A 15,844-nucleotide genomic window follows, 5' to 3' on the forward strand; every position below is an offset into this window, starting at 1 on the left:
AACTCCTTTGTGTTTTTGTGAAGCCAAGCCAGTGAGAAGCAAGGCTCCTTGATTAGGTGTCAGGGACTGGAGAGCTAACATGGTCAGTTTGGGGAAATAAGATGTGCTGGATAATTTTATGTCAATTTGACACAGGCTAGAGTCATTTGAGAGGAGAGAACCCCCAATTGAGAAAGTGTCCCCATAAGATTTGACTGTATAAAAAAGCCTGTGGGGGGTTTGCTTAATTAGTGATTGTTGGGAGAGGGCAAGTCCACCGTGGGCAGTGTCATCCCTGAGCTGGTGGTTCTGGGTTCTATAAGAAAGCAGGCTGAGCAAGCCATGGGGAGCAAGCCAGTAAGCAGCATCCTTCCATGACCTCTGCATCAGCTCCTACCTCCAGGTTCCTGCCCTGTATGAGTTCCTGTCCTGACTTTGATGATGAACTATTATGTGGAAACATAAGCCATGCTTTTGGATGGGGTGTTCATCATAGCAATAGTAACCCTAAACCATGAGGGTACTGTCTCTGTCTTCCCAGGATGAGGCGGGGTTGTGTCTGAGAGCATCAGCAACTTGAGCAAGCCACTATTCCTTTTTGACTTCAACTGATCTACTACATACTGCCTTGTTGTACAAAAGGTTTAGAATGGTCCCAAGTACAAGTGTATACCTGGGTCATCAAGATGGCTCAGTGGGTGAAGGTGTTTGTCACCAAGCTTGATGACCTGAGTTTGATCCCTGGAACCTATCTGGGGGAAAGAGAGAACTGTCTCTCATAAACTGTTGTACACATGTCTCCCCATTTCACACACGAAAGAAATAAATGCAACAAAAAACTTCAAAAGTAAAAACATTAAGCTTAAGATCAAATCTTGGACACATATCCAGTGACTGGGAGGCAGAGACGGAAGATCATTTTAAGTTTAAAGACAGCCTGGGCTACACAGTGAAATCAAAACCAGCCTAGGCTACAAGGCAAAAACATTGTCACAAAAAAATGGATAACAACAACAACAACAACAACAAAATCCCCCAAACAGGCCTGACAAAATGTCTCAGCGGATAAATGATGTGCTTGCCACTAAGTCTGGTGACCTGAGTTCAATCCTCAGGACCCACATAGAGAGGTATGACTCTCACAAGCTGTTCTCTAACTTCCCACATATATGTTATGACATGTGCACATCTGATGAGTAAGTGTATCCAGATGTGAAGGTACATGGCTTTAATCCAAATACAATAATCCTGATAATCCCAGGAGAGACGTTTGAATGTCAATGTTTAGTCTGTGCAAGTTCCAGGCCAGCCACTGCTAAATATTGAGACACTGTTCTCAAAAAGGAAAAAACAAACAAGTGATAAATAAATAAACTAAGGAGAGGAAGAGAGGAGGGAGGGAAGGAGAGAGAAAAAGGGGGAGGAGGGGATGAAGAGATGGCTCAGTGGTTAAGAGCTCTGGCTGACCTTCCAGGACACAAGTTCAATACCCAGCACCCACATGGCGGTTCACAACCGTTTGTAACTCCAGTCCCAGGGGACCTTGATACCCCACCCAAGTAGCAGAACACCAATATGCATAAAATAAAAAAAAATGCTTTAAAATAAAAACAGAAGGGGGAAGAGAGAGCTAAGCATGGCAAACTCAAGAGCCAGCAGGACCAGGTGACCAGGTGGTTAGAGCGGCCGTGTCTCCCCTAAGGGATGAAAGCTGCTCCTGCCTAAGCCAGCTGCTCTGGCACACTAACACCTGACTTCTCAGACAACAGCAATAAAGCAGGTTTTCAGACTCATAAATCACAAAAGCTGCTAACAGTCTGAACCTTAAATGTCCCTAAAGGCCCGTGTGTAAAAGGTTAAATCCTCATCTCGATGTAATTGGGAGGCTGGTGGGGCCTGAGGGAAGGGCTTCTGGCGGCTGGAGAAATCCCCTTTAAGGTGTTCCTGTCTCTCTGACCCCAGCATGGCTTTGAGACACTGTTTCCCTCTCATAGCCAAGGCTAGCCCAGAATTCACCATGTAGAGCATGTTGTCTCTAGACTTTTATCTTCCTGTCTCAGCCTCCAAGTCCTGGGACTACAAGCGCATGTCCCCAAGGAAGCCCGTTCTTCCTCTTTGGCCTGAAGCTTCCTATACCCTGATGCTCACATTCTGATGTACTAGCCCACCAAAGGCCCCAACACAACGGCATCAACCGCCAGGACTGAGCCTTTCTTGCCCTAAGCACAAATAAACACCAGCAACAACAACAACAACAAAAAAGCATTCTGTCAGTGACAGCAAGCTAATCATTCTCACAAAAGCAACCAGCAGGGAGACAGGAGAGACCCGATGAGACAGGCTGTACACATCCTATGCTTTGCCTGGTCTGGTCATAAAGTGTGTGCACTTCTTTTTCTTCTTCTTCTTCTTCTTCTTTTTTTTTTTTTTTTTTTGGATGTTTCAAAGCCATGAGTGTGATTTGAGCCTTTCCTCCCAATAATAAGGCGAGAGATAGACAGACAGGCAACGTGAGAACAGAAGACTGGCTACATCAGGCGCCAGCCTCGCCCTGAGGGGTGGGACGCAGGTTACTTCTAAAACCAGACAGCTGGGGATGTGAGACCGGCAGTGCGCAGGTTCCTGCGGTGCCAGTTGAACCACTCGGAAATCCATTCTGGAGTTCCCCAGGTGGGAAGCGAATTTGAAGAAAGGAAACTTCCCTCATGGGTCTGGTGTGTTATACCCCCAAATCTTCCTGGGTGTGTAGGATCACCTCCCGAGAAGACCATCCCCTCGTCTCTGGGTGAGGAGGCGGTGTTGTTTTTACGCTTCTGCTTTGTCCCCTGTGTGCTGGGGAAGGAAGCGTCTCCTCTAAAGAGCTCCTCTGTGGCACGGAGACCTGGCAGCCCTGCCCAGTCCTCCTACCCTTCCCCTGGAATGTGAGCAAACCTGCTAGAGAAACAAAAACGCAACTCAGGGCTCCCAGAGGCCCAGGCAGGGAGAACAGCTCAGACGGGGCTCACCATGTATGTCCATCATCCCTGGTGACGAGCTGTTCTCTGGAGTGGTCACCTCGGAGCCACACTTCTCGTCCTTACCCTTCTTCTTATTCTTGTTTTTCTAGAGGAAAAACGGGACAGAAACCCAGTCAGTCAATCATTCGAGTGTGTGTGCATCCGTGTATGTATGAGTGTGTGTGTGTGTGTGTGAGAGAGAGAGAGAGAGAGAGAGAGAGGCCTTGAGGAGTGGCATGAATATTTAATTCCATCAAACAGTCAGTGCCCCCAAGCCCTGACGGGTTGTCTCTGCCTGCATTTGAATGTGGCCCACAAAGTGTTCCTTGCCACCTTGGGATCAAAGAGTCTCATGGAGGGGAGGAGACATAATCCCACCTGTCTGTGGGGCTCTTACTTACAGACAGGCAAAACCCCCTGGCTGCTGGGAACTCCCTCTTCTTCTAGAGAGAGAAACCAGGGGAAAAGCCACAGTCACTGTCACTGCTGACCAGGCCAGACACAAGCATGGCAAAGACACATGTCATATGTCTCCAGCAGTTTAAGTTCCTTGGGGGAGGGGGCGGCTTTTCTCAAAGTGTCAGGAACCTTAGAAAATTCAAAAGGGGCAGTGGAGAGTGGAAAAGGAGCCTTTAGGGTGCTGGGGACCAAACCCAGGGCCTCACACAAACTAGCCAAGTGCTTTGCAGGTGAGCCACACCCCAGCCCCCAAGAGAACAGAATCATTTGTAGGTTTCTGTGAATGATGTTTATTTGAAGACTCTCAAATAAACCACGGACAGCCTGATTGATCAACGTAGCAGTTGCAGAGACAATGGAGGCTCTCTTTGGATTTTAATCAGAAAGACCTGCAGGGTACAAACTCGTTAAAATACCTCAGTATCTCCAAGACAAAGAGGAACAGAGCATGCAGGCGTCACTAACTCTGGGGTGTGTTGAGGGGGTCTCCATCTATTGTGTACTTGTGAGCATAGGCACTCTGGAAGGATAAACACAAACTGGGTGCACTGGTACCTTCAACTTGGGGTGTGCACATGTAGCAATAAAAGTCAGAGTTAGGAAAAAATCTCCTGCAAAATTAATATTTAAATATGGCTGCAGATGGCCCAGCTACAAAGAACACTGGCTGCTCCTGCAGAGGACCTAAGTTCAATTCCCAGCATCCCTATAGTGGCTTACAACTACCTGCAACTCTGGTTCAAAGAGATCCAGTGCCTGCTTCCTGCCTCTGAGAGACCTGTGGGCCCTCTTCTGGTGTGTCTGAAGACAGCGACAGTGTATATTAAATATAATAAAGGAAGGAAGAAGTCATTTTGGTTTATGGTAACATTTCAAAAAGATTCAAATAAACAGAGGCAGAACATGTTCACGGCTACCTGAGCACGGGGCATAACCGCTAACGGGCAAACAGGCGTGCAGGGTAGAGGTGGGAGTGGGGAGTACAATACATGTGTGAAAGTCAGGAGGAACTTTTAGGAATCTTAAGACTTATCCTACCATGTGAGTTCTAGGGACCAAACTCAAGTCATCAGGCTTGGTGGCAGGCACCTTTACTACTGAGCGATTGTAGACACTCCAAACCCAGTATCCTGTGGTTTAAAGAACCTGGCATTATACGTGCTAGATAAATATTCTACCATGGAGCAACACCCTCAAAGCAAAATTCACCTAAAAGAATGCACTCTGTCCTATAATCCTCACATGACAGAGGCAGGAGAAGGGGGAATCCCAGACCAGCCTGGGCTGTACTGTAAAACCCTGTCTCTGAAAATAAGAATTAAGGGCCTGGCAGGTGGCTCACGCCTTTAATCCCAGCACTCAAGAGGCAGAGGCATGTGGATCTCTCTGTGAGATTGAGGCCAGCCTGGTCTACAAAGCAAGTTCAGGACAGCCTGGGCTCTGTTACACAGAGAAACCTGTGTAAATAAGTGTATATTTATTTCATACACACACACACACACACACACACACACACACACACACACACACACATATATAATAAAATGAAAGCCAAGTGTACACTTCAGTATCAGTAGGTTCATACTTTCTCAGCTGTAATTCCATAACAGGAGCTGGTGAGATAGCTCTGCAATAAAAGCAGCAAGCCTGAAGCTCTAAGTTGCATCCCTAGAACCCACATGGTTCCCATAAGAATCGATTCCCATAGTTGTCTCTTGACTTCCACTCATGTACCATGATATATGCATGCATACATGTATAACACACACACACAAATGAAAAGAAATAACATTTGAATTTTGACATTCATTTTGCTTGTTGGGTGGGCGGGGGGGGGGTGTAAAAAACAAAAACCTTCAATAGCACTAATGTTTATTTTTAAAAAGATAATACAACTGTGTCCTAATTGAGTATTTTCTAAAACCATAAAAAGCTAACCCCTCCCCTGACTCCACGCAGACTCCTGGTCTGACCTTCGGAGATTCGGATGTAGTAGCTGTCTGGGATGGGGCCCTGGAATCTGCATCTTACCCAGAGGTTCAGCCCTAGGGGAACAGGGATTAAACGGCAGGCTCCTGCCTCCGCTCAAGGTGAAAGGAACTCAGCCTTTCTCGTGCTCTGTTAAGCATTCACCAGGCGACACAGTACACATTCCGGGTACAGAAACCACACAAGCTAGACATGAATCTTCTACACAGAGGAGAGGGCAGGGGGCCCCCACAGTGAGCTGGTGCATCCAGCCTCACGAGTTAGCCAGGGCTTGTCTCTGCCCAGCCAGGAGCTGCCCCATCCTTCCCACGGCCCATAGATTACACGTTCCCCTTGATCATATTCCACTTGGCACTTCCCTGAGGTCTGCTTCGTGCTATTCTATAATTATCTTCTCCCAACGAGATTAGAAATTCCTTGACAGCAGGGACCACGTCTCCTCAGATGCAGCCAGCATTTCTACGCCACCTAATGATGTGTAAGGCCAAGGCGAGGGCCGGAGCCAGGAACTGCCTCAGAGGACTTGAGCTGCCCTGTCCAGTTACACGTGGATAGGCCAAGCCTTAGTCCCTTTATGGTAAGAGGGGCCTTGGTGGCTTCAGAAACCTAAGTCAAAATGAGAAGGGATGTCAATCACGTAAGTTCTGAGCCCTCCCAAGGTGAACATGTGACCTCAGCCCTGCCTAGAGTCCTTCACTCTCAGTGGGCAGGTTACTGAAGATGGGTCAGAGAGCGGCTAGCCCCTCAGAAGGGAAGCTTAGCTTCAGTCTTTACTGAGAAAGCTTCTGCCCCATACCGAAACATTAAGTATGGCCACTTGCTTCCAGAAGCAGCTGGGGCCAAGCTCGGCTGAAGAGCGCCAAGTGTTGGTAACCTGGGCAGGGGCAGGGAGGGGGAGGACCGGCAGCAGTATAAAGGCCTCTAGATGGGAAGTGGGTTGGCTACTTCTCAAGTATCCTTCAGAACACAGCATGGTCACCACAGCCCACTCTGGCCTCTAGCATCAGCTTGGTCCCACCTGTCTCCCTTAACCTTCCTCTAGCCCCCCTCGGGAGTGGTGGAGGCATCCTTAGACCCGGCTCTCTCATCCGTGTCTTCCAAGAGCCTCGACCATTAGAAGGCTCTCCAGGAACAGAACACGTGCCTTTCAAAATCAGAAAGACTTGAGCTCGCTTGCAACTCTGACACAGTAACTCTGGGGGTGAGGGAGGGGAGGCGTGGCTGTACCACTCAAAGGTCATGTCTTCCCTTGTAAAGAGATTTTAAAAGATAGGAAGTAGGTTGTATGAAACATGAGCACAGGGCCTGGTAGATGGATGGCGGCTCAGGAACCGGGCCATAGTGAAGGCGGAGGCTTGGCATCACTGGGTACAACACTGCCTGTCCCCACAACACAGTACGCAGGGTTCTAGGGAGAGTTAAGCCCCATACAAAAGTGTGTCCCCACGTTCAAGGGACATTCCTGTCACCGAGGGCTAGGTTCTGGGTAAGAACTACAGGGGGATGAGGACACAGGTCCAGTGGCCTTTCTATACTTCAGCTGGGCTCTGCACTTTCTCTACAGTTTGGCCTTAGGTCCCCAGGCCAGTGGGTGGCAACAGAGCTATTCTCCCTGCACGGGGAGGCCACCCTGGGTAGGGGATGACAATGCAACCGCCCTACATACTCACGTCATCAACCTTTGGCTCCGTCACTGGGACCCACTTGTAGATTCGTAGGGATGTATCGCCAACGGTCACCCATTTCTTCTCCCTGCGGGGAATGAGGAAGAGCCCATAACCAGGGGGCTTTGTACAGAACTCTGCTTTAGGGGAGAGGGTGGCAGAGGTCACAGCTACAAAGTGATAACCGTGTAGCCCTGGGGCTAAGACGACAAGCTTTGATCACAGATATAGCTGGAATTTCAGCTCTGTCCTCGGCGGCTGAGGCCCCTGGTAAAGTCAGTTGGCTGACGTAAGCTTCGTGCTCCCTACCTTTCTGGGATCCAAAAAGCAAGCAACCACCTCGCCCCGGCTGTCAGCTTCCCTTCAGAACATGCAGGGGATTGGGGGGGTGAGGTGGGCTGGACCCCTGGTTTCCATAGAACCCCTGGGTCCTAAACTCCCACAGGACAGAAGAAGTCAAGTGCCCAGTTGAGAGAGACAGATTTGCAGATGAGGAGAAGAAAAATACAAGCCGTGAGAAGCATGGGGGCGAATGGTTTCATCACGGGTGGTAGCTATGCCCCCCCCCCCCCCCCGCCAAGCCACGGCCATTTTCGAGACTAGTACTGTGGCCACCAACTTCTGTTGGATGGTACCACCACTTCTTGCTCTAGATATGTGGAGGCCATGTATCTGGGCAGCGGTGAATAAAACTTGGGGGAGAATAATCAGGAGTAGGGCTGGGGTTTGAACCCCAACAGTCTGGGCTCTAACTTAGCCATCTTAGGGAGGCAGCCTGAAGTCTTACTGAGTTTAGCAAGTAGCCCAGCCGATCTGGGGGAGGAGGGGGAGAGGCAGGGATGCGACTTCAATTTAGTACAACAGTTCTACTGCTCCCTAAAACTGCAGTGGACCCTGGGGTCTCCACCCAAACTTAACCTGTGGTCTTCTCCTCAGTTATACTGTGACAGATCACAGTCTCTGCCATGTCATTGCTGAGCCTTGGAGGGTGGGAGGCTAGCAGTGGCAAACACACTCAAAGACAACCATAGCCAAACCATACACTTCCATCCACAAACTCCCACTCAGGTCTCCACGTCGCTGTCACCGATGGCCTGGCTCTCACTGTTAAAGGAGCCGGGCGCCATGCGCAGTCACTCCATGTACCAAGCACCATGCCCACGTGGCTCTGGTGTCTACACGACCATCTGTGGCAGCAGACATCACCTTCTCCGCTTGACAGATCAAGGAAGTGAGACCTGAGGAGGCGAACTCACAACCCCACAGTGAGAATCCAAACCCAGGGAGTGGACTGCTCTCCAGAGGCCCCGCCCATGGTCCTTTTAGCAGGGGAAGCATGTAGACGGATGTTTATCTTCCATCTCTCTCCTGCCTCCTGGAGGCAGACTGCACAAACCAGGAGCCCCAATCTTTTATTCTCCACTCTGAATACTCAGGAGGTACGGGGGGGGGGGGGGGGGGGGACACAAGCCTATTGCCAGGAACAACTTCAGTGACAGGTAGAGACATAATCCTGATGGCTCTAGTGTACTAGAGACCAAGCTATATGGCCCCTCTCCTCTCTCTGAGATCAGTAAAAGGACAAGAGAGGAACACACCGTACAGATGAAGGAAGAAGAGGCCCAGAAACTTTTGCTCCCTTCATGGCCACACGGGCAATACAATGTGGTAAAACAAAGAGTGAATATAGGTTTTGCCCTCAGAAGCCACTGTCTGCCCATCTGCTGCCCATGGACTGGGATGTTCATTTTAGAGAGTACCTGGGCAGCAGAAACTTCTAGAAATCTCAATAGCCGAAGTCACTCAATCCATACCAACAAGCTCTTGACTAACTTCCTTAATCTAAGTCCAATTAAATCAACAAAGTAAAAAGTCTGAGTGTGTTTTTTTTTTTTTTTTTAAACTTAAATAATTAACTTGTTCCCCGGCCAGTAACCTCTTCACTGGAGTAACCAGCACTGTTACTAGGTGTGGACCCTAATGAGGGGGCTTTGGGAGAGAGGTAAGAGTTACGAACCTGACCTTTAGGGTTGGGGGTTATATCATTCTAGCAACCCGAGATCCTGAGATTCCCTTACCCTCGGAGACTTAGGCAGGATTATTAATTCTAAGTCCCAGGTGGCTTTAAACTACAGAATTAGATTAATAAATAATAATAATAATATAATAATAATAATAATAGGGTCTGGTGAGATGGCTCAGCAGGTGATGGGTAAAGGCACTGGATAACCTGAGTTAGATCCTCAGAACTGACAGGGTAGGAGGGCCTCTCCCACAAGTTGTGTTGTGTTCGGACCTCCACACGTGCATCATAGCACATGAGAGTATGCTTCCCCCCCACGTGCACATACACAAAATAAGCCAAAAGAAAAAAAGAAAAGTAATAGAACTTTCAAAAACTGAAGTACAGTCTGACCTTGGGACTGACCTCCGACCTGGGACTTGGCTTTCAGAGGCCCTGGCTCAGGGCAGCGGGGCTGCAGCCCATCACGGGGTAACACACATAACACACACAGCTGACTGCTCCTATGGTGAGGGGACTAGCCAGTTCCCATCATCTTAGAGCAAGGGTGGCGAGCGAGTGGCCAGCAGGCGTGTCTTGTTTACCCTCACAGTACTTTGAAAAAAGTTGACTCAATTGCCAAAGTAGAAAGAAAGAGAAAACCATAAAAATCCAGATTTTTGGCTACTCTCAAAACATGATCTGCGGCCCACATTCCCCCTGGGAGGCACAGGGGGGGAAGGCTCCTGATGACAAACTTTGGCTCCCTACCAGCCCCCACCTCTCACCACCTGGATTGGCTTTGGCCACCAAGTTGCACCTCAACCTAGCCACAAGCGACTCTGCACAGGGCCTGCATCCTCTTGCTGCCATGGTAACTTGGCTTCTGTACCTCCTCTGCCTTGTGTTCCTGAGGCAAAAGGACGAAATGAAGTCCCTGATGTAAGCGCAGAGCTCCGAAGTTCTTCTCCAGCTTGGGCTCTTATTATAAACTGCAGGGTCCATCTCAGATTCTCGAGGCCAAGGCGAATTTCCAGGGCTCTACTGGGCCTAGGTCCGAAGAGTCCCAGGGGGGCCTTGCTGACTCCAAAGAGTTCTAAATCCCTTTGCACACTCATTAAATGGTTAGTCTTTGTCACCCTGGGAGACCTGTCCTCATCCTAATCAGGTCTGAGCCCTCCTCAGATGGCACTTCTCAGGGATGAGTGGAAAGCTCCCTGCCCCCCCCCCCCCAAACTCCCCATTCTGTCCTTATGGCAAGTTGCCAAAGGGTTCCTTGAACCAACACCTACCTAGAAGCTTGGCTTGTGACCTCCCTTTGTCTCTCACTGACACTGGGCCTCCCAAGTCTGGGCCCAGAAAGGGACCTACCATTTTGTTCTCCTTCAGTCACCTTCTGGCCACCTCACACCCACCATCCTGTTCTGCTGGGACACCAGACAGAAAGGATCATAGCAGTAGCTGCCTCTGTGGGTGGGGAGGCCACAGCTCACACTGGCATCTTCTGCAGGGCCTCGGAAGGGTAGGGCTAGTCAACTGGGTATAAAAAGTACCACCCTAGGCTTTCAGACTGCACGGTATGCCGGATACCTCAGCCTGCCTCTAAATAAAATACAAAATTCCTCATTGATTTGGATTTTTTTTCAGATAAACAAATAACTTCGGGTGTGTGTGTGTGTGTGTGTGTGTGTGTGGTGTACAGGCTGAGGGTGAAACCCAGAGCCCTGTGCATATTAAACTCAAATTCTACCATTAAAGCAATACTCTCAGCAAAAATTTTCATGTATTTTTGCTTTTTTTTTTTTTTTTGAGACAAGCTTGAATATAGATCAGGCTAGCCTTGAACTCAGTATGTAGCTGAGGCTATCCTTGAACTCCTGATTCTCCTGCCTTTACCTTACAATGGCATGCACCACTATAGGGGAGAGGTTTTTTTTTTTTTTTTTTAAATCACTTTGCTGTTTATCTGAAATTCAAATTTACATAGGTGTTCTGTATTTTCATTTGCTAATTCTGGCAAACCCCCAGCCTTAGCTAGTGGTGAAATGCATGGCTGGTGTCCACAGTTAATAAACAACCCCAAAGTCTTCAGGGTTGATTGCAAGACCGTTGTACAGATAGGGCAAGACTAGATCTAGTGACGCAAGGAAGCCCCCTGCATTTCTGTTTAACATGGGGTGGGAAGCCAATCAAAATGTCTACAAAGTCTACCTGACATAATGGAGTTTACAAGGGCCCCTGGGTTCTCCTGTGACTTCCCCTGACTAGTCAGTCCTCAACAGCTCTGGAAGGTGAAGAGGCACTGGACCCCCTAGTTGACAGCGCCATAGAACTGGAGTTTCATCTTTTGCCCAAGGTCACAGCTAGGAAGGGAAGTAGAAACTCAAGCAGGAGATCCCAAAAAGCCTGAAGTTTTTAGAGGTCAAGATGTACTTATTTCTCCCTACCCCCCACCCCCAACGCACACGCGAGCACACACAAACACACACACACACAGAGGGAAGAAGGCAGCCACATCCCCCACTGCTCTCCCGGCTTGGCAGGCTGTGAACCCACTAGGATGGAAGAAGAAGCCTTCAGGCCTGCTGCTCTGGGGCCCGCAGGGTGGAAAGCCCCATCCCTCCATCTGCCCGCCCTGAAGAGCAGCTGGCAGACCCAGCGGCAGCTGTCACAGCTCCAAGGACCAGAAAGGAAGGCAGCTTACACCGGCCGATTTCTACCCTCCAGGCCGGTGACAGACAGAAGGGAGGGTTGCTCTGCTATCAGTCCTTTCTCTGCACTGAGACTGAGGCAGGGGAGGGGTGCCACCCCAGCCTTCCCTTGAGGGTCCCACAGGAGAGGGGGTACTGTGCAGTTCTTTCCTGTGTTTTGGCCTGCAGCTGTTTCTGCCATTTTTAAATGGCTCCAGTTGGGCATTGGTCGCCCTGCTCAGCAGGGGAGCTCCAGGCACCCAGGACTTGGATCTCAACTTTGGAAAGCCTCCCCTTCTCATGGTTGTGAAAATTCTTTGTCCCATTGGAGCCAAACCCAGCCCACAGCGGGCATCCGGCCATCCGCAGACAGCCCTTTCCATAGGAGGCCCGGGAGCACGTGGACTTTATTGATTTTTCTCCTTGCCTTTTTTGTTGGGTTTCACTCTGAAAGGACAGCTAACTTGTGACACCATCAAACCGGAGACAGCCTCTCCCAGTAGTGTTAAAAAAAAAAAAAGACAACAGAGGCGTTACTCAAGAAATGAACACCCCCCCCCCCCAAAAATAGCAGCCTGCAGTGGGGCCTGGCCAGTTCCTATAAAGGACAGGTCCAGCCAGAAGCCGCTGACACTTGGGGACACCCTCGCAGCTGCACCTCTCCCTCTCGGACCCAGATGAAGCCGTGGGAAAAAAAAACGTAATAAAGTTAAAATCAGGGAGCAGGGAGTTTTCAACAAGTCTGACCCAACCTGGTGGTGGACTACTGGCGCCTCAGGCCTGACCTCTGGGGCCGCCTCGGAGTCAGATCCCGACGAGGGCCGTGAAAATGTTCCATCCTACTAATTATAACGAGGCCACGCCGGGCACGATCTAATTTGAGCCTGAAAAACACGCACGGCCCACACCGAATATCGCGGTCCCCTCCTCCTCCCCCCAGTGCAGAGAACAAAAACAACGGTCGCTCGCTCTCTCCGCAAAACAAACACCAGCTCCAGCTAGAAGAAGGCAAGACACGGCCCAGGACTTGGCTTCTGGCTGCAAACATCGCGTCCCCCAAGCTCGCGGAGCGCGTAGGAGCCGTGGGTGCCCGCGCCCCGGTCGCGCCACCGCCTTCCTAGCGCTCGCCCCCATCTTCCTTCCTCGCCCGGAGCCCTCGCTCCAGGCTGCCCAAAGCGCTAAATTTAAACGGCTCGCGCTCTGCAAACTCCGCAGACTCGAGGGCGCCGAGGCCTGGGAGGCGGGGAGCTGCGGGCGGGTCGGGGCGTAGGGTGTATGTGTGTGTGTGTGTTGGGGGGACACCGGCGCCGCGCCGGCCCGGGAGGAGACGGCGGCCCGCTCGGCGCTGCACAATGGAGCTCGCGCTTTGCCCGCCGCCGCCGGCATCACGGCCCCGGCGCGCGGGAAGCCGCTTTCATGTGACTTGCACAAAAAAAAAAAAAAAAAAAAAACGAAATGGCTTCTGGGGCCGGCTGCGAACCCCCCTCTCCGGAGAGCCGAGCTCCGAGCTGCAGCCGCCGCCGGCGTCGCCGTCGCCACGCCAGGTGGGCGACCAGCGCCAAGCACACCTGGGCAGCGGACGCAGCCCCCGCGGGGCGCAGGTGACCCCGGCCGCGCGCCCTCGCCAACTCCGGGCCCGGGGCCGCTGCGCCCCGCCGCTCTGCGCGCTGGGTCCGAGCTTGCTGGCGGCCGCGACGCGGTGCAGCGAGCCGGGGCGAGCGAGAGAGCGAGCAGGCGCCTCGGCTTACCATTTGCGCACTTTCTCGATAGCCGCCATGACCCTCTTGATATCATCTTTGGCCCGGCTCCTGGTCTCGGCTCGAACCGACCTGCCCGACATGGTTCTGGCGGGGAGGGAGAGAGAGAGAGAGGAGAGAGAGAGAGAGAGGCTGGGGGAGCGCGCCCGCCGGGTCCTGCTCGCCACACTCGCCTGCTCTCTCACTCGCGCACAGGCACACACTCACACACATATGCGCACACACAAAGCCTGGTGCCGCCGCGCGCCCGGGGCCCAGTGCGCAAGCGCCGGGCGGCAGCTGCACAGAGCGAGGGGGAGCGGCGCGGCCGCCAGCAGTGCGGCCTCCGGGCGCCACCGCCCTCCCCGGGGAGCCTGGGGGACCTCGCCCTGGGAAGCTATCCCGGGTGGCCTCGATCCCCCAGCACGCGGGACGAGCCCGAGCCCCGACTCATCCAGAGGCCGCAGGTGCGAGGGGGGCCCCCTCCCCCCCAAGACACACACCCTGGGGATGGCAGGCTGCAGGCCGTGGGTGCTCTGGCTCCGGTTGGTGGCCGCGGGCGCGATCTTGCAAGTTTCTTGTCGGGCGCTTGTCGAGTTCTCAGAGTTGGAGGCGGCGGTTCGGGACGCGAGGTGATCTTAGAAAGAGTTGAGGTGCGGGTCTCTGACCGGCTGCCCTTTTGAAATGTGCGAGCTAGAACGTCGCCTCCCCACGCTTAAACTAGAGTCGTAGGGAAGGTGCCGGAGCCCGGTGGCAGTTGACATTGTCGCAGGGCTTTCTTTCCCGTAGAGATAAGTCACGGATCAACCTCCCTGGGGTTTGTACGAAAATGACAATTTAATCTTAAACGGCTCCTGGTGGTAGTGCAGTGTTACGGACCCGGAGCTGTAGGTAAACTGGATTGGTCCAACCCAGAAGGACTTTTGAGGGGCTGTACTCCTTCCTACCCTAGGACAGAGCTGGGTGTCTATCTGCGATAAACCAGATAGAGACAGGTGGGTGTGCAGTTGTGGCTAAACAGATTGGACCAGAGCGAGTGCTTGTCCAAGTGGATGCTGGGAAAAGAGATGACCTAAAGTGAGCAAGCCGCTACCTGGAGAGAAACTAGCCCAACACCAGTCATTTCACAGATAGGGAAACTGAGTCAAGGAGTAATTCAAGGTTGCAGCGGTGAACTTCATCTGTGACTGCCATGATTCTAGTACCAAGCATTTCCCCTGAAGTTTGGGGGGTGTTTTGGGGTTTGGTAGAGGGAGCTAGTGGGGATATGGGTAGGATTTTCCCCAGGCTTATCTTTTAACCTCTTTAAACACAGGATCCTAAATCGAAAAAATTAAAATAAGAACAACAGTCAGGTGTGGTAGTGCACTCCTTTAATCCCAAGCACTCTTGAGGCAGAAGGAGGCAGGTATCTGTGAGTTCAAGGCCAGCCTGGTTTCTAACCAGGACTACATAGTGAGACCCTGTCTCAAAACCAAAAATGTGTTCAAGGCCAGCCAGGGCCACAAAGACAAATCAAAACAAACAACAACAACACAAAAACCATAAATATGTCAAAGAACCATTCTGTGATGAACTGAAAAAATGTGCCATAAATCAGAAGTCTCATATTTGGGCCCTCTAGATCTGACCATCCGATATGTGTTTGGACCCCAGGGAGTCAATTTTTGTTTAGTGCAGGAACTGTGCATGCTAGGCAAGTGCTATACCACAGTTACCACACAGAATATTTGTGGATATATATATATATATATATATATATATGAATATATGTATATAATTTTAAAATAAGATATATCAGAAATCCACACAGATGGCTTAGTAAATGTGTTTGCCGCCAAGCCTGAAGACTAGAGTTCAATTCTCAGAATCCACGCTGTGGAAAAAAGGACTCATGAAAGTTGTCCTCTGGTCACCATATGTTTACATACCACATGTGCATGAATACACACACATATGCACACACACACACACACACTAAATGAAATATAAGAATATTTAAAAATCCAAGTAGAAATTGATGAAGGGATGTCTTTTCAAACAGTGTGATTATCCACCCATGATAAGGAATACCAATACCGCTATCCACGCATGAAAACATGCTAAGTAGAATGATAAAGGCATGCAAGGACAAAGACTGTATGACCCCCACTTACAGGAATTATCTAGACCAAGCAGAAGCAGGGGCGGGGGAGGGGATAATGGCCAATGTTTTTTGGTTTGGGGGCTTTTTTTTTTTTTTGTAATGAAGAAAGTTTTCTGGACCTATGTAGACATGAATGTCCCATGATGTCCCTGAATTGTACTTTAAAATGGTTACAGTGAATCA

The 15,844-nt window shown here is 50.8% G+C and overlaps 1 protein-coding gene across 1 annotated transcript in view; it reads right to left on the reverse strand.

Moving 5' to 3' along the window:
• BCL7A (BAF chromatin remodeling complex subunit BCL7A) overlaps nt 1–13,744 on the reverse strand; it is a 28,280-nt gene extending 14,536 nt beyond the window's left edge. Inside the window, exons 1-3 of the mRNA XM_080940723.1 lie at nt 13,528–13,744; nt 7,094–7,175; nt 2,985–3,081 (exon numbers count right to left, since the gene is read on the reverse strand). Coding sequence (XP_080796849.1) covers nt 2,985–3,081; nt 7,094–7,175; nt 13,528–13,619 — 271 coding nt within the window. The 5' untranslated portion in view covers nt 13,620–13,744. The remainder of the gene's footprint in view (nt 1–2,984; nt 3,082–7,093; nt 7,176–13,527) is intronic.
• Nucleotides 13,745–15,844: the final 2,100 nt, after the last annotated feature.

The sequence above is a fragment of the Micromys minutus genome (assembly GCF_963924665.1).
Source record: "Micromys minutus genome assembly, chromosome: 29".
NCBI lineage: Eukaryota > Metazoa > Chordata > Mammalia > Rodentia > Muridae > Micromys > Micromys minutus.